The sequence below is a fragment of the Hyperolius riggenbachi genome, chromosome 3 (assembly GCF_040937935.1).
Source record: "Hyperolius riggenbachi isolate aHypRig1 chromosome 3, aHypRig1.pri, whole genome shotgun sequence".
NCBI classification, from domain to species: domain Eukaryota; kingdom Metazoa; phylum Chordata; class Amphibia; order Anura; family Hyperoliidae; genus Hyperolius; species Hyperolius riggenbachi.
The window spans coordinates 249826259-249854116 of record NC_090648.1 but is presented as its reverse complement, the minus strand read 5'-3'; the positions used below and the strand labels follow the sequence as shown (position 1 = coordinate 249854116).

The 27858-nt window shown below is 40.9% G+C and overlaps 1 protein-coding gene across 7 annotated transcripts in view; it reads left to right on the top strand.

Annotated features, from left to right (window-relative positions):
• The window catches only part of FRMD4A (FERM domain containing 4A), a 527110-nt gene that overhangs the window by 429420 nt on the left and 69832 nt on the right, over positions 1-27858 (top strand). For all 7 annotated transcript variants that reach the window (XM_068276150.1, XM_068276149.1, XM_068276145.1 and 4 more), the window contains exon 11: positions 10249-10335. In XM_068276150.1, the coding sequence (XP_068132251.1) occupies positions 10249-10335 (87 nt within the window). The remainder of the gene's footprint in view (positions 1-10248; positions 10336-27858) is intronic.

The window sequence follows — 27858 nt, the reverse complement described above, 5'->3', positions numbered from 1 at the left end:
AGGTTCATCTATAGAGTGCAGCAAAACAAACACCTTTTGTTTTTAAGTGCCTTTAGCAACTTATAAGCACTACCTCTGACTCCCCCACTACCATGACCATCACTACCATTTTACTTGGGAGCACTTAAGCAGTGGCATTAGTTTATAATGATGAGTAGGGATAGTCAATGAGATGCAGATAATTCTGCGTTAACGTAGGATTATAGAAATGCATCCTTGGCAGGATTCAATCGGTCCACTTTCAAGATGCTTACATTTGTATGCAAAATTTGCATAATCCTTCATCAACTTGGAATAATTTGAAGATAACTGAGTACTGTGGTAAACTCTGACCTCTGCACCTTCACCCCTTCCTATAATTTTCTATGCTTTCTAGCTATACTGTCTGTAACAAAAATAATGTTGTTGAAATATTGATAAGACGATAGCAGGAATCTCTCTGGAGACTTACATAAGTGATTACTGGCATAACATAAGATGGATAATGTGCTTAATTGGCTGACACAGATTTACTCCTAGCCATAGCTGCCCATTTCCTGTTGATAAGGACTTTTATCAGCTTTTTTTTATTTGGAGAACAAAATATACTCTATTATGGCCTCAATTCACTAAGCAGTTTAGACAAGTCTACTGATGGTTTTTAGTCTACTGATGGTTTGGTCAGTTGCATCAAAGGGGAATTCACTATTACCAAATGTTTTAGACCTGTTGTTAGACCTGGTCTAAACCATTTGGCAATTAGGTTGGTAAAGCAGGGGAAAGGATCAAAAGATGCAATTCACAAACAAGTAGCTATGACTGAAATCCGTGTTCTCTCATGAGCTCTCCTTTGCATACAATTAAACTCCTGCATAATTAATTCAAAAGGTTCCATCCTCACATCTAAAATACCTCACAGAATTACTTTACCGACGAAATCAGCTGGTCTAATCTCTGTCAGAAAAAGTGGGCATGGTTACTCCTTGTTTACCTTTGTGAATTGTGTAATTACTGAATGTTAGACCAGGTCTAAAAACAGGTCTAAAACATTACACTAAACTATCAGTAAACTAAAAACCATCTGTAGACTAGTCTAAACTGCTTAGTGAATTGAGGCTAATGGGCTCAATTCTGGTAGCGTTTAGTTGATAATTACATCGTGGAATTGGATTTACCTCATGAGGTAAATCAACTTTTGAATTCTGGTAGTTTAAGTAAAGTTTTATCTCATGTAATTTTCATGAGGTAATTTTCGACTAAAAATGTGTGGTATTTTGTGATAAAATACCTCACACTTGAATTCTGAAGTGAAATAAGGTGCATATTTGCATGTCTTTTACCTCCCATAATTAGACCTACCTCTACCACACGGTAAATGCAGTTCTGTGACTAATGCTGGGAATACACCATGAGATTTTTTGGCATATAGTTGGTTTCAGACATGTCTGATCTTATTTTCAATCATTTTTCTGATCGATTTCTCATAGAAGTGAATGGAAATCGAATAGAAGAACGATCGGAAAATCTATCGGACAGTAAATCTGCTGAAAAATCTCATTGTGTATTCCTGGCATTAGACTTTAGCTATGAAAGGTATTAAGTATCCCCAATATAGCTAAGACACAAAGACAAGTATTACGTGTTCCCAGCAGTGGTGTACCTAGGTCATTTGACAACGGCTGCTAGGTATTAAATGAACCCCCTCCCCCCCCCCAAAAAAGGAAAGGAGTGAGTGTGGCGTGCTGAGCACGCCACGGTGGTTAATGCCAGTTATAGGTGCCCCCGTATAGGTAGCGTGGAATAGTTGCCTCCAGTATAGGTAGCCTAGAATAGTTGACCCCCAGTATAGGCAGAGTAGTATGGTTGCCCCGAGTATAGGTAGTCTGGAATAGTTGCCCCATTATAGGTAGCCTTGAAAAGTTGCCCCCAGTCCATACTATATAGTCTATACTAAATATATAGCCAGTATATATAGTCAGATCCCCCCTGTATATAGCCAATGTATATATTCAGATCCCCCTGTATATAGGCAGTATATATGTTCAGATCCCCCTGTAAATAGCCAGTCCCTCCCATTTATATACTTAGTATATATATATATATATATATATATATATATATATATATATATATATATATATATATATATATATAGCCAGATTCCCCCCCCCCCTCCAGTATATAGCTAACGTATATATAGTCAGATCCGCCCAGTATATAGCCAAAGTATATATTCAGATCCCCCCTGTATATAGGCAGTATATATTCAGACCCCCCTGTAAATAGCCAGTACCCCCCCTCCCGCCCCCCCCCATATAGCCAGTATATATAGTCAGTCACATTCCCCCATTTGTGTAGTTAATATATGTAGCCAGATCCCCCCAGTATATAGCTATTGTATATACAGTCATATTCCCCCTGTATATAGCGAGTGTATAGGTAAATTAATAAAGCATGCTCTGAACTCCCCTTAACTCCCTCCCGATCGCTCTGCCACCGCACCTGCCACTTGATCCCCCTGCAGCGCTGTGATATGTGCATCTGTAGTACTACACACCATCGTGGCTCTTTCCAGCGTTGATCACGCACCCTCCTCCTCCTTCGTACAACTCTGGCTGTTTACCGTACCGGGGACGTGGCTTGAGCCCAAGTCCTCCCAGCACGTTCACTTACGGTATATACTAATACCTACTTTACAAAGCAAGGAATAGGGTTAAGCTGGCCATACATGCATCAATTTTTACTGGCAGATTTGATCCCACCGATCAAATATGCCGGGTATCTGTTATGCAACAAGCTGCATCGATCACAGTCTAGATAATTCTGTGGCAAAATTGATTGAAATTACATTGGAACTGCATGGTAAATTTTGATTAATCGAACGCAACAGAAAACCGTTGCTAGATTGATGGTCCACTGCAGTTCCTTAGATTTTTAAAAAGATTTCATAGTGAAATCTATTGATAGTCTGTGTGCAGAGTATGGGGGATTCCTATCCTTCTCTGATCAGATTCAGAGAGAGATTGATCTGTTTGCTACATCGGATGGCTTTTTAAATCTGTATGGCCACCATTTCAGTTTCTTTCATTCGTTTTTATTATTACCCCCATCTTCTCACATTCTTGTCTGACAGACAAATGGTATAAATCTCTTGGGTCAGTGATGGCTATGAAATGAAAACTTTGTCTTTCAGTGTAGGGAAGAGTTATAAACACATTTTTGTCTGTTGTTTTCTAACTTCCAGCAAATTTCCCATAAGACCCCTGTAGGTCACTGGGGCAGGAGGTGAGGGCAGTTTTTACCAATGGTTACCCCGACAGCAGTAATAACTAACAAATGTTCTGGCCCTTTTGCACACTGGCTAAACATGCCATACATAAATCAGGAGATAAATGTTTTACATTGATATTGTGTACATTTGCTGCTCTGGATTGCTTCTCTATTTTCCTGGTAAATGTGCATGTCTCTAAATGGTCGGTGCATAAAGGGTCAGTATAAAGGTTGACTATTATAGGCATGCTTGCCTTTTTAGACTTGAGCCTTGTACACACACTAGATGATTATTGCTCTTGAATGTCAGTCTGGTCAGCCTCTGCCAAGAATCTATCTCCCTTGCCATTGGGTGTCTATTCACCCTGCCCACTCCATGTTACTCTGTAATGCACCATGCCATTGGCCCTCTTCCTCCCTCCATAGAGACAGAACACAATGCTAACCTCTGGGCTAATGAAGCATCTGTACAGAACTTGACCCTGAACTGTCGCCTGACGGATTGAGCTCCAATCCCTGCAGGTGACAATAATTGTGTGTTTGCACATACCATTCATCTGCTCTGCATACCAAATTATAACTAAAAAGATAGTAAGCACATATGATGATGACCTTAGTAATTATTTTATGCTGTAGTTTTATAGCTGCCTTTGTGCTGTGGATGTTTGTCATGTTAATGGCTGAATGAGCAGATTAGAGACTAAATAACTAGGTTTATGATACCTGCTTTTTACCAGCCAATCTAGCAGCTTCGGAAAACAGCTAGGCACTTTATATAACACTTTAGAACTCTGTGTCCTCAGGTAAAATAGTCTTCATTAGTACACTGACAAGAATGGTGTCAATAGCACAACAAGACATAAATAAGCAATATAAATAAGGTGTGTCTGTGAAGGGCTTGTCATTATCCATTTGTCATGGTATAGCCATAGGGGCAAACCCAGGATTTTCAAAGGGGGGATTCCTGAAAGGTCTCCCTCAGCCCTGCACAACACAGTATAATAATGTGGTAGGACATCATGCTGGGTGCAAATAATGCAATTTCCCACCCGACTGACAGGATCTGACGATTATTTACGACACTTGGGATACAGTTAATAATGAGGACAGCCAACATTGCTAATGAACAGGGAAGTGAAGCATTCACACAGCAGGGCACAGGGCTGTGCTCATACCTGACTGTTAAGTTCCCCAGAACTGCTCCATGCTCTGTACACATGCTGCTGCTCCATCCAGGGTTGCCACCTCATCCCTTTAAATACCGGCACATATGAATTATACATGCTTTGCAGGGCTGGGCCGAGGCAGAGGCGAGAGAGGCTCCAGCCTCAAGGCGCAGTGTAGGAGGGGGCGCACAACTCGCTCAGCTATCATTCCCCTAATACATTTGAAGCAGAGAGAAATAAGAAAAGGGGATACATAGCAGTGACCGCAAGCCACATAACTGGAGATTAAGGTGTAAGGAAGGATGGGGGCCCTGTGGCGCCTCTTAGTCTAATAGCAATCAGTGTGTGACGGCTGGGGTGGGAAGAATGGAGGGGCGCACTTTGCTGTATCAGCCTTGGTTGCTGGAGGACCTTGACCCAGCTCTGATGCTTTGCGGCTAGTTAGATGCAGTTTAAGCACTGATTATGTGTGAGTAGTCCCAGAACCTGTATAACTTAGATGTGTCGTTATTTAAAGGGATGAGGTGGTAACCTTGGCTCCATCCAAAGTCAACTGTAGCAGGGAAAAAAGGGGTCAGTGCTGTGAGCTGCAGAATGCCTGCAGATATTCTGGTGTCTTAACATGTGCCTGTCCCCAGACACTGCACCGGCCCTGGTCTGAGGGGGGATTCTGGGCAGCTGTAATCCACCCCCCGCGTTTGTCTATGAGCCAGATGAGAATAAGGCTGTTTCAGTTGCACATTTTCTTTTGGTATTCTCAATCACCACAACCCAAATTACATCCTCAATTCATGTGAAATAAAGGAATAGACAGAAATGTATAACAAACACCTTTAGGGCTGGGACCCACAGGAGCTGTTTTAGACACACTTTGGTATTGTCAGCAATGGCAATCAATTGAATTCCCCAAATCTCAATGGCGGGTCCTGCATTTTTGGAGCGATTTAGTAAATACGAAGGAGGCACTCAATTGGCTTCAAACTTGCGTTTTATCAAATCCCAGTAATACACGACATGTTTCGGGGCATATCCCCTTCATCAGGTGTACATACATTGAATGGCACACAGTGAATAAATACATACTTCTAACCACCACACCCTAAATTGGACCACCTCCATCTTGTCAGCTGACAAGTCAGCTGATCACTGACATCACACAGTCCAAAGTCTTGTTAACCCCTTAGGGCACTGATCAGAGGCATTACTATATCCGTCTACCTCGGTAAACCTGATTAACAAATCAAATTACTGCATCTTAGGTAAACCTAATACAGACAATACTGCGAAAAACTTCTGTTGCAAATATTTGGACCACAGATCCATCTTACCACCCTCCAACCGACACCCCCAACCAATCACGATGGTGTGTGTCCCATTAATACCTGGGGATTGGAGAGAGAGAGAGAAATTAAGTCAGTAACACATAATACAGCATCATAAAAAACATTTCAAGCTGAACATTTCATTCATCCCCTTGGGGTTGATGGACTCCAACTTTCTCATCCACCGGGCCTCCTTCTGTAGGAGAATCCGGTCTCTGTTCCCACCTCTCTGCAGCGGTGGTACGTGGTCCAAAACTAGCCATCTTAACTGTGACACCCTATGTCCGCATTCAAAAAAATGTCGGGCTACTGGGGTGTCACAGCTTTTTTCTCCTGGCTTATAACCACGAATGTCACCCTTATGCTCCTGAATCCTAGATTTTACTATTCTGGTGGTTTTACCCACATAGAACATCCCACAAGGGCATTTCAAGGCATAAACAACAAACATGCTGTTGCATGTATACATTGAGTTAATCTTTATTCTGACACCAGAGTATGGATGTTCAACATAAGCGCCTTTTATAATTGCATGGCAGCAATTGCACTCCAAACAGGGAAAAGTACCCCTTTTCCCTGTCAGATCACCAATACATTGTTTCCTGGTTGACAGATCAACCCTGCTCACCCTGTCACGTATTGTTTTACCTTTCTTGTAGGAGAATAAGGGTGGCTCAGTGAATAACATTCCAAAACTTGGGTCATGCTGAAGTATGGGCCAATACTTCATAACGACCCCCTTAATCATTCCAGACTGTTTACAGAATGTCTGTACGAACGGAATCTTGTTTTTACTCTGGTTGTTCCCCTGTCTACTACTATTCAATAGGTTATCTCTTGAGATTTGAGCCACCTCCTTCTCCACTTTCTCAAGCTCACCTTTCTTGTACCCCTTCTCTAGAAATCTGTTAGTAATCCGTTCTGCAGCAACTCTGTATCCATGGTCTGTGGATGCGACTCTCCTTGCCCTAAGATATTGCCCCTTAGGGATACCTTTTACCACTGCGGAGTTATGGAAACTGTCCGTTCTTAAAAGATTGTTGCGATCAGTCGGTTTTGTATACAAATCCGTATGTAACCCCTGGGGTGAAACCGAGATCGCCACATCTAGATAGTGGATAACCTCTGTGGAGTGTTCCAACGTAAACTTAATGGTTGGATGCGCATGATTTGCCTCATCCACCATTTCCCTCAGAGTTTCCACTGGACCCTTCCATAAAATTAGAATATCATCCACAAACCGCAGATACCCGTGTATCATGTGACAATATTTGGGATTCTCAATAAACATTGATTTCTCTAGTTTATGCATGAAAAGGTTTGCAAAAGAGGGAGCTACAGGGGACCCCATGCTCGTGCTCTGTTTCTGTAAATAAAAATCATCACAAAATTTAAAGTAATTATTCCTCAGTACTAACTCTAGGCAATCGAGGACAAAGTATATCAGGTGATGGTTCATTGTGGTGTCCAGTAATGCATCTTCTACCACATCCATCCCTTCCTCATGCGGGATTGAGGTGAATAAGCTCTGTACATCAAGTGTGGCTAAAACCAAACCTGACACCTGCCTGAGTGTTCCCAATCTTTGTAGCAAGTCTGTGGTGTCCTTTAAACACACCGGTATTGCCTTTACCAAGTCTTGCAAATACACATCCACAAATTTAGATAGAGGGTAGAGCAATGACCCTATAGCGGACACAATGGGGCGACCAGGTGGGTTTTCCAGACCTTTATGGATCTTTGGCAATAAGTACAATAAAGGTATTCTAGGAGATTCCACACTCAAAAAGTCAACTGTATTTTTAGTAATGAGACCGTTCAACATTGCATCATTAATCAACATATCAATCTTTTTCTTAATATCCCATGTAGGATCAGCAGCACACTTAACATAGTGACCCTGTATTTGGAGTTGTCTTAGACCTTCTGCAATATAAAGTGCTCTATCCTGAACCACAGTGGCTCCCCCCTTATCTGCTTTCAGGATGATGATTTGATCATTTTGACTTAATGACTGCAGTGCCTTTTGGTCAGATGCACACATTTTTGGAGCGATTGTGCTCCAATACTAGGTATAGGAGCTCTGCAAAATTGCTTTTCAAACGCTAATAGAAAGTGATTTTGCTACCCACAGCCAACAAAAAGAAAAAAAAGGAAAATTGCATTTGCTGTACAAATTGCTAGCTTTATTATTATTATTGAGTATCTATATATCGCCAACATCTTACGCAGCGCTGTACAGAGTATATTGTCTTGTCACTTAACTGTCCCTCTGAGGGGTTTTACAATCTAATCCCTACTATAGTCCTATGTCTATGTATGTATTGTGTAGTGTATGTATCATAGGGCAAATTTAGGGGGAAGCCAAGGAACTTATCTGTATGTTTTTGGGATGTGGGAGGAAACCCATGCAGATACAGGAGAACATACAAACTCCTTGCAGGTGTTGACCTGGCTGGGATTTGAACCAGGGACCCATCGCTGCAAGGCGAGAGCGCTAACCACTACGCCACCGCGCTGCCCACAGCTTTATGAGAACACTTCAAAAGTACTGGAAATTGATCCAGATAATGGTGCATGAATCGCTACCAAAGTGTACAGCTATTGTACTTCATGATTTTCAGTGGGCCCAAGCCTTACATTTACACTTTTTTGTATTTTTTTACCTCATCTGAACTGAATAAGCCTCTTGGTTAATGGGGATTTAATATCTAGAATACAAAACAATGACAACATATTGCAAGTTCTCCATATGGATGCACATGAGGCAGTGGTTGACATCCCTCTGTCTGACAAGTTCATTCTTTGTCTCAGAAATGCCACATTGCACCTTGTGTAAAGCTAAGTTCCTAAAATAGATGGTTGAACTCAGTTGGTGAACAGTCGTTCCACGATCTACCTATTGTTCAACATTGGAAGTGGTGTGATGCAAACAACAGGATGAAAAACGACCATTCAAAGTAAACGATTTTTTAAAACATGATATGATCCATCATGACAGTCTTTTAAAACAAATAAGTGTTGTGGCTTGAAGGCCACCTTTAACCGACGACTAATGAATTTTCATTAAATAATGGATATGCGATGTCGCACGGAATGAACCATCATCTGTCAAAATGACAGACAAAATCTTTCCATGGGTATAGATAGACCTTAACAAAAGCTTGATTCAGCCGACTCTCTGGTCTGTGATTGTAAGGGCTGGGTCACACTGGGGCGCATTTCAGAGCTTTGCTGATTGGCAGTGATCAGCATATGTATGGGATCATTCTCACTGCAGCATTTCCAATTTGCATTAGTAGCCAATGTGATGCATGCAGCATTTTGGATGTGCTTCTAGTTCTCTTGAATGTGAATCACAATTGCAGATATGCCTCAAAATCAAAAAACTTCTTGCTGCGATTCGCGATTTATGATCCAAGTGGGAACCAGCCATGATGACTGTGTAGACTGCCTTCCCTCAGCGCTGCTTGCAGATACCCGGCTGCATCTGTGAAACAATCCATGCTTTACATTTGGCAGCAGCTACTAACATTCGTCTTGGAACAGCTGAATATAGGTTATGTAGCGTCACATGTCTGTCTACAGTATGTCATTTCCAGGCTCCACTTTGAGACAGCTTTGTGTCACTGTTATTGAAACATTATCCTGTTTAGAAGTACGGTGACAGCTGTCTTAATCTGTGTAGGAATAATAGAGCCAACAACTCCAAGGCTTATGTACCATATAGGCCAGTTACCCACATCAATGAAAAAGTATGTCGGAAGAAGCAAGGGAATTTGTTTTTAATTATAGATGCTCATACCTTCTTATTAGGTATGGACAACATCTGTTTAAAGTACATGTATTTTACTAATGATGTTAAAAGTAATATAACAATAAACCAATATATAAATATTGTTTATAAAAAGGTATGCTAGCACTACACCATATTATAATAAAAAGTATATATATACCTCTGTGTCTTCCATTGCGCCTGCTTGTGTATTCACGTTAATAGTGTGTGGACAGCTGTGACACACCTCACAACTGACTATACTATATGCATGGCAGAGCTCTTGTTCTTACTGTATGCTCCCAGTATTAGTAAAAGCCTATTTACTAATAAAAGGGAATAATGCTATTGAGAAAACCCTTCCATAGACAACTCAGTTTTTACAAGATCAAGTAAATGATTGATATCTCCTAGATATTTATTGTTTCCATTAGATTGCCGTTAGAAACTCAATCAGATTTCAGAAGAATCAGAACATCACTACTGCTAGCTTTGTATTGCATCACAATGCTCAACCCTGCGCCCATCATACTCTCATCTGCATATAATGCAAATAATTGCCTTATTTTTACCTGTATAGCAATAGAAATTTGATGGAGATGTTTTTAATACACTGTATCTATGTATGGTACATTTAAGTCAAGGATGTATGTAAAATGCATGTCAAGAATCCTTTTATTATATCTACCAGTATGTGTAGTTTATTACTTCATATTAATATGCCTCCGTTTTACAGGACAAACAAGGAATTCCCTGGTGGCTGGGACTTAGCTATAAAGGCATTTTTCAATATGATCACCATGATAAAGTAAAACCACGAAAGGTATGTTTGATTTCATAATCTGAAAAAGTTATAGAATGTACTAGCTTTCACCTATAGACGTATACTGTGGCCTTGTTGCTGGAAATAAATGTAATGCTGATACTGCCAAGACTGCTTATTCATCCCAGCCTAGTCTCTTTATGTTACTTTGTAAGAATATTTGTAGATTTCTGGTTATACAAATGATATTGCCTGCTTTGCTACAGTTCAGATTTCTGAGTAGGATCACGCAGTGCAAGCCTAAAATACTTCAAAACTGTTCAAAGCCCAACTCTGTTCACAAATGTTCTCCTAGATCCATGCAGGCAGTATGTACACAAAATATTATTATTATTCATCGATGTGTTACGGTACGACGCACCCGGGAGCATTTTATCGTCGGGAATTGGCGGTTTCCCGTCGGATTAATGAATTACTACCGCCGCTACTCAGTGTTACACCGCAGATTCCCGACGACACGCCGCAGCCTATTCAATGTCTAATGTGAAAGAGGCCATAAGGCAGTGCCACCCCTCCTATTGTGTCCTGGTATTGCTATATATTGTCTTGTCCCCCAGTTATACACCTCTTAGCGGTTGTACTGAATGACTGTGCATTATCTGCATAAGCCTTGTATCATGTAAATGTATGTATAGTTTTTCTGTGTCATTGCAGTTTGCAAAGCACAATGGAATATGCTTGTGCTTTAGAAATGTGTAATAAGGATAAAAAGACAAATGTCCATTGAGAACTGATAGCTGTTTTAGTAGCTTGTTAAAATCGTGTCCAAGCTAGACTGAATGGCTTTTGATATTTACCTGTCAATTTGATTCAATATAACTATCTGTTGTCTATCTATCTATCCTATCCTATTTGTTCTTCAGTAAATTATTGCAGGGAAGAAGGCACTGGTAGCCAGAGGTTGCAGTATTATTTACTTCTAGCCAAATTCTCCTGAACAAACAAGGCGAGAGTATTGGTCTAGACTCCTGCTGATAAATGAGTGTTCCTCTCCTGGGTTTATGGTCAGGATAATAAATGTCAGAATTGCTTGCAGCACATGAGCTCATATAAGTGACAGCAGGTGGCAGAGAATTACAAGCAGAAAGGTAACGCAAACCATTATAAAACTAAAATGATGGCATTTTCTCCAACTTTCATTCTCAAACATGATCACATTTTTCCTCCACTTAGAAATATATTAAAAAGTGCCTAACTGTCCTAATGGAAAATAGTATGGAAAATGTCATTATTACTTACTCATTGTGGTTATGTATGCATATAATGATAATGGGGTAGCTGGCAGACAATCACGGTGTCATTGTTAGTGTAGTGCTCTTGTTTTATACTTTACTAGTTTATCATTTATTTTGCATATTTATGTAGCTCCAGCGTTATTTGCAGTTGTTTACAGAATGCATAAAACAATGTACATGCCTCCTTGTTCATAAATGCTTCACAATGGCCGTGTACCATGTGATGGTCACCTGATCTGCCACACAATTTATATCAACCTGATAGGAAAACAAGCAGGGACCAGCCAAGCCATTTTTGCACCACCTTGCACTTCCTTATATGTTTATTTACAGAATCTAGCTGGAACAGACATATGGATCTTAATTCAATGAACTTGTCTCTCAGCTTTTCTCACATGAGAGGTTTTCATGCCTTACCAATCAAATATTTTCTTCAGCATACAAAATGTACTTAAAATATGTTGTCCAAATTCAACTCTAGTTTGACTTTTATTACCTAAATTTTTAGCAATTTTTGGCTTGCTAGGTGAGGAAAGGGTGCTATATTAATAGGAGGAAAAAAACACATCCTGAGAGAAAAGTAAGGAGAAAAGTAATTTAAATCAGGGCCCTGATAGTTAAATCTTTCTTACTAATAAAATCTCTCTCTTTCATCTTAGTTTATAGCCAGACCTATCAATCACTTTTTCCAGATACTCTTACTGAGACTCAAATATAATGTAACAACTGTCGCTGCAACCACGTGGCAACCCCGTGTGTATGACGCGCGTGCCCCGAACCGTCGCTACTTAGAGCTGTCGCCAGGCGATTAGCCTGCTACAGCTGTCACCGCAACTTCGCCGCAACTGTCGCTAGTCTGCCATGTGTATGCGGACTAGCAACAGCAACACACACACAGTGAGCAGAGCTTCCGGCGGGGGGGGAGGGACCTTCAGCGACAGCTTCTGCCGAATCTGTGTCCCTCTGTGCGCCGTGTGTACGACTGTTGCTCAGAGGGACCTGGGGACGAGCTGTCACCGTTTTTTTTTTTTTTTTTTTGCGACTGGCAACATTTGTGCCTCGTGAGTACGAGGCTTAAAGGGATACTGTAGGGAGGTCAGGGGAAAATGAGTTGAACTTACCCGGGGCTTCTAACGGTCCCACGCAGACATCCTGTGTTGGCGCAGCCACTCACCGATGCTCTGGCCCCGCCTCCGGTTCACTTCTGGAATTTCAGACTTTAAAGTCTGAAAACCACTGCGCCTGCGTTGCCATGTCCTCGATCCCGCTGATGTCATCAAGAGCGCACAGCGCAGGCCCAGTATGGTCTGTGTCTGCGCAGTACACTCCTGGTGACATCAGCGGGAGCGAGGACACGGGCGTGCAGGCGCATTGGTTTTCTGACTTTAAAGTCAGAAATTCCAGAAGTGAACCGGAGGTGGGTCCGGAGAATTGGTGAGTGGCTGCGCCAACACAGGATGTCTGCGGGGGACCATTAGAAGCCCCAGGTAAGTTCAGCTCATTTTCCCCCGACCTCCCTACAGTATCCCTTTAAAGGTAGACTTTAGATAAGGACACAGAATAAAGACATACAAAACTACATATTATGTATAGAATGTATATTTAAAAAAGGAAATGGACAGTTTTGTCTAAAATGAAGAAAAAAAAAACATGTGCAGTACTTCAAATCATGTGTAAGGTCGCAATCTGGTGACCGTGAGTGCGGTGGCTTATAGATATGTGGCCAATGTAGCAGTCCTTTACTTTTTTTGCTCCCTGGATCAGTAGGAATGATGATTTCATTTCATTTATTTAATTAAGTATTTATATAGCGCCGACATATTATGCAGCGCTGTACAGAGTTTATTGTCTTGTCACTAACTGTCCCTCAGAGGGATATTATCTGTATAATATTTGTAAAGGTAAAAAACCTTGCAGCCATGTGTGAAATAAGGTTGAGTGAGAAAGGTAGCATTAGGTCAGAAGGGTACGACAAACTCACCTCCCTCCTCTTCTTATCGAACTTAATAAAGCTTTTAAATACCTTAATGTTTGGAGAGGTTTTAAAGAGACACTGAAGTCTCTTAAAAATCCTAACAAAATCCTCTTTAACATATTAGCCCTACCTAAACCGCCGCATCCCTGCGGCTGTAATCTAAATCCCCCCTAACTCACCCTCCCTCTCCCCTGCAAAATCCAGCACTTTCTTGGTCGTGGATTTTGCTGCCCTCTACTCTTCCGTGTGAGGCAGAGCTATGAGCTGCAGCCCTGCCTCACACGCGTCTGTCAGCGGCGGATCTCCGCCTCTCCCCCGCCCCTCTCAGTGAAGGAAGACTGAGAGGACGGGGAGAGGTGGCGATCCATGCTGACAGACGTGCTGAGAGACAGAGCTGCAGCTCATAGCTCTGCCTCTCACGGAAGCGCTGCCCGTATTGCCCCCCAAGGGAGTTTGGGGGGATTTAGTTAGATTAGAGCGGCGGGAATGCGGCGGTTTAGGTAGGACTAATATATTAAAGTGGATTTTGTAATAAAGACTGATTTTTTTAGAGGCTTCAGAGTCTCTTTAAGTGGCATCTCAGCCATGCTGTTATCTGCGTCCTGTCTGGGAGGAGTAGTGATAGCACCCCCTTCACAGCCCCATCCCCCAGTTTACACATTGGTAACAACAGTCAGTTTCTTCAAAATGAAGGTGATTAGAGGGTTTTTTTTACATTTTACATTGGAAGAAAAATGGAAGTGGGAGAAAACTTGGTAAAAAAAAAAACAAAGCAAGTCTAGACAGGAGAATTAAGGTGGTTTAGGATGAATTTATGTACAGTATGAAGAAACTAATACTGTTTTGGTGCTGCTGTAATGAAACAGGAGCATGTGACTGACATTAGCACTAGCTTGTGTGTGTGTGTGTGTGGGGGGGGGGGGGGGGGGTTGGATACAGGGTTTTTTTTTGAAGGGGAGAATCATGACTTCTAACGGTCTGACTTTTTTCTGGGGTAAAGATGGAACTGTGAAAGGAAATGCCAATACTGGGGGAAAGGGGTGGCACTGCAAGGGATACATAGCTGTATTAGGCAGGAGCAAAGGGAATTCATCAAAGTTTTGCCGAGAGGCACCATGAATTGCAATCATGCCCCTACTTCCCAATGTTTATTTTAATAAACAAAACTGACCCTGGCAGAATTGTGATAATAGTGTCTGATTCTCATGTAGGTGAAATATTCCTTTTTTTTCTCCTGTCAGATAGTGTGAGGTTACACTTTGGTTTTATTACAACTTTGCCCCTTGGTCCCAGGGCTGATGACATACAGTATAGCTTTTAACCTTTAGATAATATAGCAAGTTGTGTTGAGGAATTCCCTTTTGCACTTACAGAGCCACAAAAGAGAGAATCTAATAAATTAGTTAGTTGTTTATTTCCTTGGTTTCCTCATATGTTACATACCTTGTGCCTATAGCCTTGGGGGTCTCATTGTTTTTAGCCAAGCATGGCTGCAAGAGTGCTAGGGCTGCATTAGGGCATTTACTGCTTTCTTTTTCTTTACACACAGACAGCAGTGGGTAGACCATATAAGCACGCCAGGCTTACTTTCCTAAAGTTATTACCTTTATTTATATATTTTTAAATAATAAAATGAAATGCCTTCATTTTAAGCAGAGCTAGACAATAAATAGGGCTTTAGCTTTAATGTAGAATATTGGAACTGCTGGAAGTTAAAGATATCTTTATCAACTCATAACTAAGTGGAGGGACTGTAAACAGGAAGATATCTAGGTCTTTATGAATTCCATTGACGTCACAGGCCCTCCAATTAAAAGCAGACAACGGAAAGCATATAACAGTAATCCTATTGCTATCTATGATATGCATTTCTTATTGAATTAAAAAAGATGTACCTAAATGGGAAGCCATAGAACGTAAATGTAAGTATGTAAGTGAGTTGCTGTTGCAGGGTAGTTTGGAAATATACAGTCCTCTGGGTAGATGTCATTGACTTTGGCACTGGAAGCAGCCTTTAGTTCCCATGAAGATGATTTTAAAGAGGAACTCCAGTGAAAATAATGTAATAAAAAAAAGTACTTCATTTTTACAATAATTTATAAATTATTTAGTCAATGTTTGCCCATGGTAAAATCTTTTAAATCCCTGATTTACATTCTGACATTTATTACATGGTGACATTTTTACTGTTGGCAGGTGATGTAGCTGCTGCATGCTTTTTCGGCAGTTGGAAACAGCTGTAAACAGCTATTTCCCACAATGCAACAAGGTTCACAGACAGGAAACTGCCAGGAGTACCACGGTCCTCAGAGTTTCTTGTAGGAGGGGTTTCACCACAATATCAGTCATACAGCGCCCCCTGATGGTCTGTTTGTGAAAAGGAATAGCTTTTTCATGTAAAAGGGGGTATCACCTACTGAGTGGGATAAAGTTCAATCTTGATCGGAGTTTCTCTTTAAGTGTAATTTTGTATACAGTTGTCCGGGTTAAAGGCAACCAAGTTCAATAAAGCTGTTGAATACTTCCCATGACATATACTGCATGTTTCATGTGGAGTAGCAGGAACACATGCAGTGCATGACTAAAGAACAGAGGTGGCCAGAAGCATGGGAACTGGTTTAATCAATCAAACCTTCCGCCACCTTTTTCATCTATTGTGCACATTTACTACCTAGACCACCTATGCATGCCTCTATAGAAATTGGTGTAATGCTGGCACAGGCCGTTTCAGATGTGTGCACTACTTACATGGGTGAGTAAAATTTAGTCTGCTTAGAAGAATGTTAGGTCAGGATCTTGCATATTACTTAATGGGATTTTTCCATCGTAAAGCCAAGTCATCGTGACTGCAAGACGCTAGGCATTGACACAGCAAAATACAATTCTGTTTCAGTTCTTTTTTTGGTAAGTTCTCTGTAAGACCTGACCTAATTTGTTCTGTAGCTGGGATACAGAAGTGTGGGTGGCATGACTGTCACTGGGCCAGCTAACTTGTGCAAGCTGTGTTCTGATAAACAGTTATTCTGCAGCAGCTCTTCATTATCCCATGATGTAAACAAAGCTTCAGCTTCAGACTTCCATGTTGGGTGTTAGCAGGAGCCAGACAAGTAACACAGAGTACATATAAACCAGGGAAATCTGCTCTTACATCCGTAACTTTCACTGCACTGAGTAAAGGAAATCACACAACAACGGGCTGATTGCCAAGTTACTTATGAGGTTTAACGTTTAACATACTGACTCTACTGGCTTACACACAATAAGCTGTGTTTAGCTGTTTTTAAAGTGTAAGTTGGGGTTTGGGACTTAGAAACACATACATGTAATAGGGGCACTTGGAAAAATGGGAGTGAGTTAATACTGATAATAAAATATTGGTAATTTTACTGGTATTCTCCTATCCCCGATAGTACTGTAATTATACGGATATTCTACTATCACCCTCTTCAACCTAATTCTCACACTAACCCTCCCCTATCAACGCCTAAAACTAACCTCTCCCCACCTACTCCAACACTAACCTCCCCTGAACCCAATATTCAAAAAGCCCGAAGTTGGGCTACAGTGTAGTAAAATTCCAGTGCACTACTGCTCTCAGCCGAGCTACCATAAAGCCACTCAAAACCATCACCCCACTCCATCCTGCAACCCGATAATTTACAATCCAACCCTACACTCCCCTTCCTGGGCCGATAATTATCCCTTAGAAGTCACATCATTCATAAGTCCAGAGTTTATCTAAACTCTGATGCCCTACTGAGCTCAGTCTAGCAGAGTGTGCTAAGTCCCACTACATGGTAGCAGAACTTCACAATGCTATTTTTGCTCTAATTTAACATGGTGCAACCAAGGATGCAGTTAAATTTCTGAGCTGTGAATCATGCCCAAACTTACTGCTTTGCCTAGAAACCACCTAGGTACACTAGTGACCACAGTTTAGTCACTATTCAGTCATATCCAACTCTTAGAGGGGCCTGGTGTGCTATGGTCCATGGGGTCTCAATCTTTTACTGCCTCTTGAAGCTACTCCAAGCTCAAGTTTGTTGCTTCCATGATACTATATATTCATCTCATTCTCTGTCATCCACTCCTCCTTTTACCATCGATCTTTCCCACCATCAAGGTCTCCTCCAATAAGCCCTACCTTTTAATTGTGTGTCCAAAGTACTTCATCTTCAGCATTGCTTCTACCAATAAACAATCAGGGTTAATTTATTTAAGGATTGAATAATTGGATCCTCTTGCAGTCCAAGGGATTCTCAAAAGTCTTCTGCAGCACCATAATTCGAAGGCGTTGATTCTTTGGTGCTCAGCCTTCCTTATGGTCCATCTCTCACACATACATTACTACTTGAAAAACATGGCTTTGACTATATGAAACTTTGTTGGCAAAGTGACATCCTTGCTTGTTATTACACTGAGATTGAGTGGCACATGGCTGGCTGTGCAGTAACTCTGTTTATTGGCATGCATGTACGGTAATTGTAGTGCATTTAGCCGTTTCCTGAAGTGCTGTTTTAAAGAGACACTGAAGCGAAAAAAAAAATATGATATAATGAATTGGTTGTGTACTATGAATAATTTCTAGAAGATTAGCAGCAAAGGAAATATTCTCATACTTTTATTTTCAGGTATATAGTGTTTTTTCTAATATTGCATTATTCTATAATATGTGCAGATTACACAACACTCAGCATTAAAAATAATTCTTTAAGAGCAGTCTGTGAAGTAATGACCTCTCCTCTAGCAGAGAAAAAGTAAACAGTTCACTTACAGTTGAGATAATAAAAGTCAGATAACAGCCCTCTCCACGACTAACTTAGTCGGAGAGCTTAATGGCTTGTTTGCATAGAGATAACAACTGGAGTTTCTCAACTCTTCCTGTACTGGAAACAATTAGACTGATGTATCTGATCTTAATGTTTTATTTCTTAGCTGTACTACACATACAAATCATAATATCATAATTTTTTTTTCGCTTCAGTGTCTCTTTAAGACTTGTTTAAATTAGTACAATATTACAATAATTTACAAGTAGTATTATGTAGATTTTCTTCACATTTTTTTACTGTAATAGACTGTCTAATATGAGCTGTGTATGTCAAGTTCATTAACATCTGGAACAACACTGTGCACAGAAAAAGCAAAGTGTATTTTGTACTTGTGTTGTAATTACTACTCAGGGCATTGGCCGCCAAACCATTTGCTTCATCTGGTGAGCAATATGTAACAGCAGATAGCTGCATCAGACTGACATATTACTTACATAGCCTAAGTTGCAATATGACATGTTTGCTTAAATGTGTTAATGGATTCCACTGAGCAGATTGAAAATTTCCTCCTAAAATCAAGCTAAGAGCAGAAGAATTAAGTTTTTATGAATGAGGAGGTCATATTGATGTCAAGCTTTGCATCTGCCGCTGAATTAACAAAATCAATTTGTAAGAGTAGACAGTGCAGCAGTTTGATGGATGAGGAATTCATTGAAGGGAACATCTTGGATACATTAGCAGGCCATACTAGAAAGGGAAACCGGCTCTTGTCTCCGAGGCAGAATGTCGGCAGCTCACCGGAAAGAGATTAGGCCTGTCCTTTTTTTATTATCATTTCCAAACATTTGCATGATTCGAATGAAATGTAATAAGCAGTGGACTGAGACCACAACATTTATTGTAAGTCTGTGTGGGATATGATGCATGTGATTAATGGTTAGAAATAAGCGGAAGGCTGGACCTCCGGGATGTAAAATCCTTGAAGAAAATAGGCTGGCGTTTCAACAATCTTCTGACATTTTCATTTTAGTTGAGAATATTATTTTCAGCATGAATGGATTAATCTGAAACACACGTGTATTATTTTCTAATCCTTAAAACATACCTAAAGTAAACTTGTCTTAACTTGATCTCATCTCTGTCAGATATCTAAATGTCTCCCTAATATAAGAAAATGGCAGATGGTTCAGCCTAATGCTGTACACAAAAAGATAGCTATTTTGGATGGAGAGCTAACATTTAGGGCCTAAACTGCAAATTAGATTCGTTTTCTGCAGAATGCCATGGCCCATCCTGTTGTCATTAATTAGTTAACTCAGTTACTAAAAAATGTCGACAAAGGTGAGGGCTGGGACCCACTACAGCATTTCTAGCAGTGCTTTCCGATTTTGGGAAAGTGCTGCAACAGTGGAAGCTTATGGGGGTGGTTCCACTGTGGTTGTAAAAAATTTTTGCTACGATTTGGAAGCATTCAAGAGAATTAAGGGCAAATCGGGATCGCTCCGGGCATCAGGAAGAACATTTTGGTACTTCACCATTTGAAAAATCGGGAGTGGGCCCCAACATGAAATCTTTTTCTACTAAGTCATTGTTCTTTTTATTAAAACGGACTCAAACCAAACATTTGTTTTAATTCAAAATATTTAGTTGCACCACTCTGACACATACAAAGATAAATAAACAATCTTTCAAGGCTATGAGCATTTCAGTGCCTGCTTTTCACCCTTCTCTTTTCATAACTAGGGTTATACAGGTGGCAGCCATTAGCAATTCCTCCTTTGCCAGACACCACCTACTCCCGGGATTCTGTCCCGGCAATATGAAAGGAAGGGAGGGGTTCCTCCAATAAATGTAAAATATTTTATATTTCTCATCATGCAGCTGAAAAAAGGCTGCTATTTATTATTATAATTTAGAAAATAGATTTTATTTCTGAAATGTTGTATTTTTAATTTGAGTCCACTTTAAGGCTAGTTTAACACTGGGATGTTGCCTTGTGTTGTGTTATGAGCTGCACCTAACACAATACGAAATAACATTTGTGGTGGCATGCGATGAAATGCATGCAAACAAGGAACTGACCAGTGTGCTCCTTTATTGACTAGCATTGTGTGCGCCAACGTGTGCGACTCTAGAAAATCACTGCATGTTTTAGATTGCAACAGAATCTGTTGAATTGCAGCCCAACTGGTGAGGTGTAAACTGTTCATAGGCTTTCAATCGCAGCATGTTACAGTGCAAAAAACAGTGTCAGTGTGAAAGTACCTTTGAGGTTGAGACCTTGAGAACTGAAATTCGGCACAGACCTGTCTCATCCTATTAGGTATGGTGCATTAAAAGTGTGTTGATGAGCAACAAAGCACCAGTAACAGTCCACTGAGTGAGTCAGAACATGATATAAGTAAAGGAACAGTGAGGTCTGTATATACAGTACAGCTGAATCATGTTCACCATCAAAGCCTGGCAAGCTCAAAGCTACGTTGATTCTTTCATTTTCCTCCAACTCTCTCTGTTAAAAAAAGGCAGGATTGTAGTGTAGATCAATAAATTACATTGGAGGTAAACATAAGATATGCTATAAATAGCTGTATGCAGGGTTAGATGATCAGTATCACTAGTGTGCAAAGAAAGGTTGAGGAATGTATAGGAAATGTATACAGCAGAATGGCTATTAGAGTGATGAATGGTCAACCTAAGATCTTGACTATAAGAGCAGTGTCACACCAGTGTGGTTATCTTATAGATCTATGTATCAGGCTTGGCAGCCCATATCCTGGCATCTGGGCATTGCTATAATGAGATCTTTTAATGTACACCACATGCTAATGGATAGCAATGTTTTTGTCCCCTGCTCTGTACCTCAATCTGTGCTTTCTCATATATGGGCATTCTAATTGTACTGTGTAAATACAGTTGCAGTCTGTATGTCTTTCATATATACAGAGTCTAGTCATGTATTTATACTTCCGCACTGTGTAATAGCTAGTAAAGATGCATACGAAAAACCTCATTCTAAACGTGACTGGACAAGTGTAAGCCCAAGTTACTCAGTTACTCAGTATGGACTGAAGTACTCAGCTGAAAAAATCAGTTACTGCAGCAAAAACAAATCCATAACTAATTACCTATTAATAGAAGATCTTGCTTAACATGAAATCCCACTTTGATGCAGTGACGTCTGTGCCACTTGTGTTTTTTATTACAGATAATGATCCTCATCATGTGTGTATGATAAGCTGTAGAAAATTTATTAAACAACAAGCATGTGACAAAATACAGCCAATCACATGCTGGTAATTAAAGAAGAACAAGGAGCCTTGGCGAACAAGAGTTCTGCTCTTTTAAAAAAAAAATCTGGATTCAGTAGTTCTGATTCTGAACTACACTTTATAAAACTCCAAGTAGATGCTATTGGCCTGCAGAATCCTCATAGATGTCTGTTGGGCCTTGAGGTTTGAATGCAAATACAGCTGAAGTGATCATCACAGATATCTAGATGCCATTGCCATTCATTTAAGTCAAACATAGACACATTTGTTGATACCCCTACAAAAGATCAGTAGTGCGTTATAATTGTTTTCTTTAAAAAAGGATGTTCAGCTACAGAAGCACTGAGTAACAATGGAAAGGTATTTGGGGGCTGTGATTACTAGTTATCAGATATTTCTAACTGGAAACTGGCTTTACTCGATTGCAGAGCTTGCTTTATCTGTGTACGATTTCCTTGATTAGCTCATGTTCACCTAATTGGGATCTGAGCAATGGTGTAGCTATGGAGCCCCATTGTGAGTTTTACATGGGGCCCCAAGCACTATATTGATAAGAAGCTTCAAAACCTACCAAGGACAGTGTCAGTTTCAGTGTCAGAGAAGTGTAATCAGAGTGGAAAGAGTTAGTTAAGGATTGTTAGTATTCAATACACATCTAGAGGTGTTCATTACCAGCATTGCACCTATGCAAAGCTAATAAGATGGATGAAGGAGGGCCCTTAATGGGCCCTTCTGGTCCAGGGGCCCCGATGCGGTCGCAATCTCTCCACCCCTTGTTGCTACGCCACTGGATCTGAGCAGCTGCTTGCTAGCCATTTCCTGCGGCACCCTCTCTTCCAGGGCTTCAGGCTGCAATTTAGGCTGCATCTTCTCAAAGAGATCTGTACTCTACCCTCTTTCAGGCTGCACAGCAGGGTGATGCTGAGCCAAGCAGTAGCAGCAGCACCAAGACAGCGTGCTGTTTATCCCATCAGCTGCTTCAGGTCAGATTTTTGCTAAGTTTCTAATGGTAAAAGTTTCACTTAAAAAAAAGTTTCCAAGTAACATTATATTTAATTCATGGAGTCAGGCTAGATTTTATTAGAAGCAGCACAAACTCCTAGATGTTGCTGGACTCATCTTGTCTCCTTGCTTAGCTGTATGTGTTGAAGATACGGTTCTATATTTACATCATACTGGCAGTGTTATCTGCTTGAGCTGTAGGGGATGGTACATAAAAATAGACTGCACAGTTGCCAGGAAGTCCTCATTTTTGTGTATAGGCAGTGACAGTGTGAGGGTTAAAGCTTTGTTCCTGGAGAAGTCTTGCAGGAAGAATGTCCCTTTTCAGCTGCTCTTCATACAGTCCTATAGACTCACAGAAATGAGATCTTCCTCTGGCTGCCTGGCCTGTGTGTTGGAGATCTGCCATAGGTTTACATAAGCCTGACAACTGTAATGGACAAGGAGCTGAAGAAGGGCTGGAAGTCTCTGGATACAGACTCAGCTGCCTATTACTTTGTGCTCACAACAGCTTTTACCCATCCCATCTCCATGAAAGCCTTTGTACTAAGTCCTCTGGTGTCCAATGTGGATTTTTAAGTGGGATGTATTAAACAAGAGACTTAAGCAAATGTAAACATGAATGTTTGGATTCCTGGGCACTGTAATGTGGGGATTGCAGCGTAGTGGGTCCAGCCAAACAGTGTGGAGTATGGTGTCTGTGTAGAAGCCTCAATACCAGAGACAAATGGTAATTTACTGATAGGGTCACAACCTCTTTCAAGTTTTACTGATGTCTGTTCTCATTTGGGGAAATTCTGTACACTTCCTGTACTAACAGGAAATGTTATGAAGAAGGGTCTTAGACAGAAACAAAAAAGAACCTTTATGTAGATCTGGTAAATAATTAAAATCACTGCCTGGTTTTTATCATTATTTCCCACTCTTTTGGTGATCACCAGTCTTGAAATTGCTATAGCACATTTTCTTTTATATATTTTTGATTAGTTTAGATGCCGCCACCTCTTTCTTGTGAGCCAATCTTGTTGTCTCTCTTGCCCTCACCACTGACAGCAGCGTGTGTGTGTGTGTGTGTGTGTGTGTGTGTGTGTGTGTGTGTGTGTGTGTGTGTGTGTGTGTGTGTGTGTGTGTGTGTGTGTGTGTGTGTGTGTGTGTGTGTGTGTGTGTGTGTGTGTGTGTGTGTGTGTGTGTGTGTGTGTGTGTGTGTGTGTGTGTGAGAGAGAGAGTGTGTGTGTGTGTGTGTCTATTTAATTAGCTGGAATTTCTGGAGAGTGAAAAATATCCTTGGTAGGTGAGGCATTCCACACATGAAGTATTTCATCTGGCCATTTGTCTGTGCAGCTCATGTTGGCACATACAAACACTGTACAGATCTCAGAGCCAAGTCTGTCATTTTACCACACAGACAGCACTGACACAGCATATTTTACCACAGAGAATGAAAGAAAAAAAAACTGCAACCCTGCCTATTTTTGTAACTGTACATTCACATCACTGAGTTATTTTGTTTTACAAAACCAGTATTCCTATACAAAATTTTAGACTATTTAATGAATGCATTGCTCCTCACATTGACATTGTGCTGTGTCCAGTTCCATCGATAGATAATACATTGTCACCTCAGGCTGTCAGGGCGAGAGAGTTAAAACAATGGAAAAACAAAATGCATTCAGCAGGACTTCCAACCCTGAGGTGAGCGGAGTTTCATACACAAACTAGATAAAACTTGGCCTTCTGCCAAGAATCCAGCAAATGTACAGCAGTCCCTGACCCCCCTCAGCCTTGTAGATCACTTCAGCCAAGCAACGGCCCAGAGCATTGTTCTCCCCACTTACTACGCCTGCCGCATGATGTCACACATATGCAGCTCCGTCAACCCCCTCCTTCCCCCGCATTATAAAAGAACACGTGACTATCCTGTATGCAAGTGGAACGTCTGTACAGCCTTGGCCCTGCAATGTTGCCCGAGGGATCGGTAGGTGTGGATTAAAGAGGGAATGTCACCATAAAAATCTAATTTCAACAGCAACTGGTCTGAGTGTATTAAGTGATAATGCTATTCCTGCATTCAAAACTTTCAAAACTTTTTCTGCTGTAATGATTTGGAGTTATCACATACTTAAGGAACACTGGCCCTTTAGTAGTCAGTGCCAAACAGTTGCATGCTGGGGGTTCTTTTTATCTATAATATATTCCTCCTCTTCCATTTATTTCCCTGCCTGTCTGCTTATCTGAAACCTGATCCCCTGCTCACTTGTGTTTACAAGCAAGGCTGAGGTGACTCAGCAATTGGAGGAGAAAAGAAAAAAGTAAAGGGCAGAAATTACATCAGGATTTAGCCTAAACTGTTGGCAAAAGACATGGCCCCCACCAGGAACAGAATTATCTTCATTTACTATATACAATTCACTAAAATCAAAACGTGGACAGTACAATATATGTGTTATGTAAGTAGATCAAATATTTATCTACTTATATATGTGTTTTTTCCCCTGGTATAGTATGGCTAATCCTACTGCTTTAACAGATTAACATTAACAGATTATGATTCGGTAGAGGATGCAACTCGCACTCTGTTGGCATCTCTATACTCCTATAAAGGACTTTTTTTTTTGGGGGGGGGGGGGGAACAGGTGTAAGAAGGGTAAATGCTTTATTACACACTGAGCTGGGAGGAACTGTATTTTCAGGACCTCTCTCTGAGACTCTGTAGGCGTATAATGCTGCAGTACTGGGCACAAAGTGTTAAATACCATCAAAGGGTGGAAGTACGCTAAATTAGTTGATGAACTCTATGCTCACAGTGAAAGACTGTTAGGTCTTCCCATTCAGCCTCCTAAAGCAAACCTGAACTGAAAATAATCTAAGATAAACAATTAAATCTGCCTGAAATTGCTAGTGGGTTATTGTGAGGAAACACATATCTATGTAGAGAGAAGGCTATAGATACCATAGAGCCTCCCTGGTGCTCAGTCTGCCCCATCATAGCACCAACCACTGTTGAAGTTATGTCATCATCACGCCTCGGGTCTTAAGGAGTACTCACTTCCCTGAGTGCTTCTGAAGACGGGCATATCCATACTGCACATGTGGAAGCCCAGTATAGATACCCTTGTCTTCAGAAGGTTTGGGGGGATGTGAGTACTTCTGATGGCTGCCTGGGGAGTTCCAAAAAGGTATTCAACCTGGCAGGTCGAAAAACTTCATCAGGGACGGCGGTGGAAGAGGGGGACAGACCGAGAAACAGGAAAACTCTGTGGTATCCAGAGATTTCCCTCTACATAGGTATGTATCTAACCTGAAGTGTCCACTTCAGGTTCACTTTCAGAATTTGTCCACATGACCAAATATAGCTGAGTCGATGGAGTTAATAGCAGGTTCCTAGGAGAATCTGATGATGCTTGGTTTGCATCATCATGGGGTTTAGCTTTGAGGGGGTGGGGCATAGACCAAAGTGCCTGAGGAGATCCTCACCGTCAGCGATGCAAGCCTGTTCTTCAGGAGGAGGCGGGGGAGGTGGCAATGAGCACATACTACTCGATTTATTTGATGGTGAAGTATATTGTACACAAATAAAACAAGATCTTCCAATGAGTGCCGACCCAAGCCTGGAAGAATGTGTGTTCCAGGAGTAGGACTCTAATTGTTCACATGAAAGTATCTTCAATAATACTATAATTGATATCCTTGAAGTGGATGCTAGTGAAGTGACTGTACTGTGGCATGAATTCAAGTCTGGAAAGAGAGGTTCAGTGGTATGTTTTAAATTTGTTGGCAGGCTCTAGTTTTCTGCACACATAACAAATATCTCATATTTCATATACATTAATATTTCGGCATGTGTGTTATAAAGTCAGCCTTGTACATTTCAGTATGCATTTTATGGATCCATTTGTGAGGTATTTTTTCATGCATGAAGCTATAATTTTAGACGTTTCACATTACAAAGCGAAGTACGCTACGCCAAAATGTAACTCATATTTTCATTGAAAGTCAAACAGCAAACTGGGAGAAGGGCAAATGCAGCCCTTTGTGCTGTGATCTATGTGGCATTTCAGAAACTCTGAAGTCTGACTTCATGCTTGTTTTATATGTTTTGCTGCTGATGTAGCGATTGGAAGAATTTGAATGTCTTCCAGAATCCCACACGTCAGCCTGCCTCGGTCATGCCTCCTCAGATTTACAATGCTGCAGAATGAGCAGGCTGCTCAGTGACTACAGACTACAACTACCATACAGATACTGAATAACAGAGGTGACCAAGGAAGTCGCTCATTTTTCCAAGCTGAGGCAAATTGTGTTGCAGTTTGTATAGATTGAAACTGGATCAATCCAAAATGATAGTATATGCATTCAATTGGTCCAATTTCAAGCTGCATTCACATTGCAACAAATTTTGCATCTACTCAGAAAAATGTGAAATTCGTTGACCATCTCTGGTGAGCAGCAGAAACACTCAGTCAGTGGCTATTTTATCTGCCCATATAACTGGTCCTTCCAGATGTTCTGACTGGTTTGTGGATAGCAGAAAAGGGACAGTGCAGAGCTCCAAATGAGAAGGCCTGTATTCAGTGTAGACCACAGATACTCTCCGAGTACACAGAAAGTGATCTGGGACAAAACAAATGTTTTTCAGGCTCCAGCAGAGCAGGATCATCCACCAGGCAACCTAGGCAGGTGCCTGAGACCTACTTGGTCACTTGCCACTTTCTCTGACTTCTCTTCACTTTAGATTACCAAAAGGATCACAAAAGGGCACAAAATCTACTACTTTGCCTGGGGCCCTATTACATCTCAATTCATCTCTGGGCTCCAGCTAATGCTGGCAGCGAAATTACACTGTTTTTATTGTAAATGGACTGCCAGCACCCAAATGACTCAGTGAGTAATTCTTATTACGGTCTATGGCGGTGCCCAAATTGCGAGTACCGTGCAGGGCCCAGATACCTTGGGTAACTGCACATAACCAGCAGCCTGAGCTTCTAGACACTGGAAACCCTTATAGGTTCACTTTAATGCAGCCGTGTTTGTTTGAGGGGCTGGATTGATCTCCTGGTAAGGTTTTCCATTGATTGATAATGTGGTTACTCTCACATATATACACAGAACTAAAATGTCCATGGAAATAAATACAATTTAATTTTGTCAATAAAATCGATCAAATAATTATCTCTTCAACCGCTTGAATGATGTATGGCCACCATAAGCTGGAGGCCACCTTGATGTGGCTGTAGAGGGTAGCGAGCACTACCATATATTTGCAGATTTAT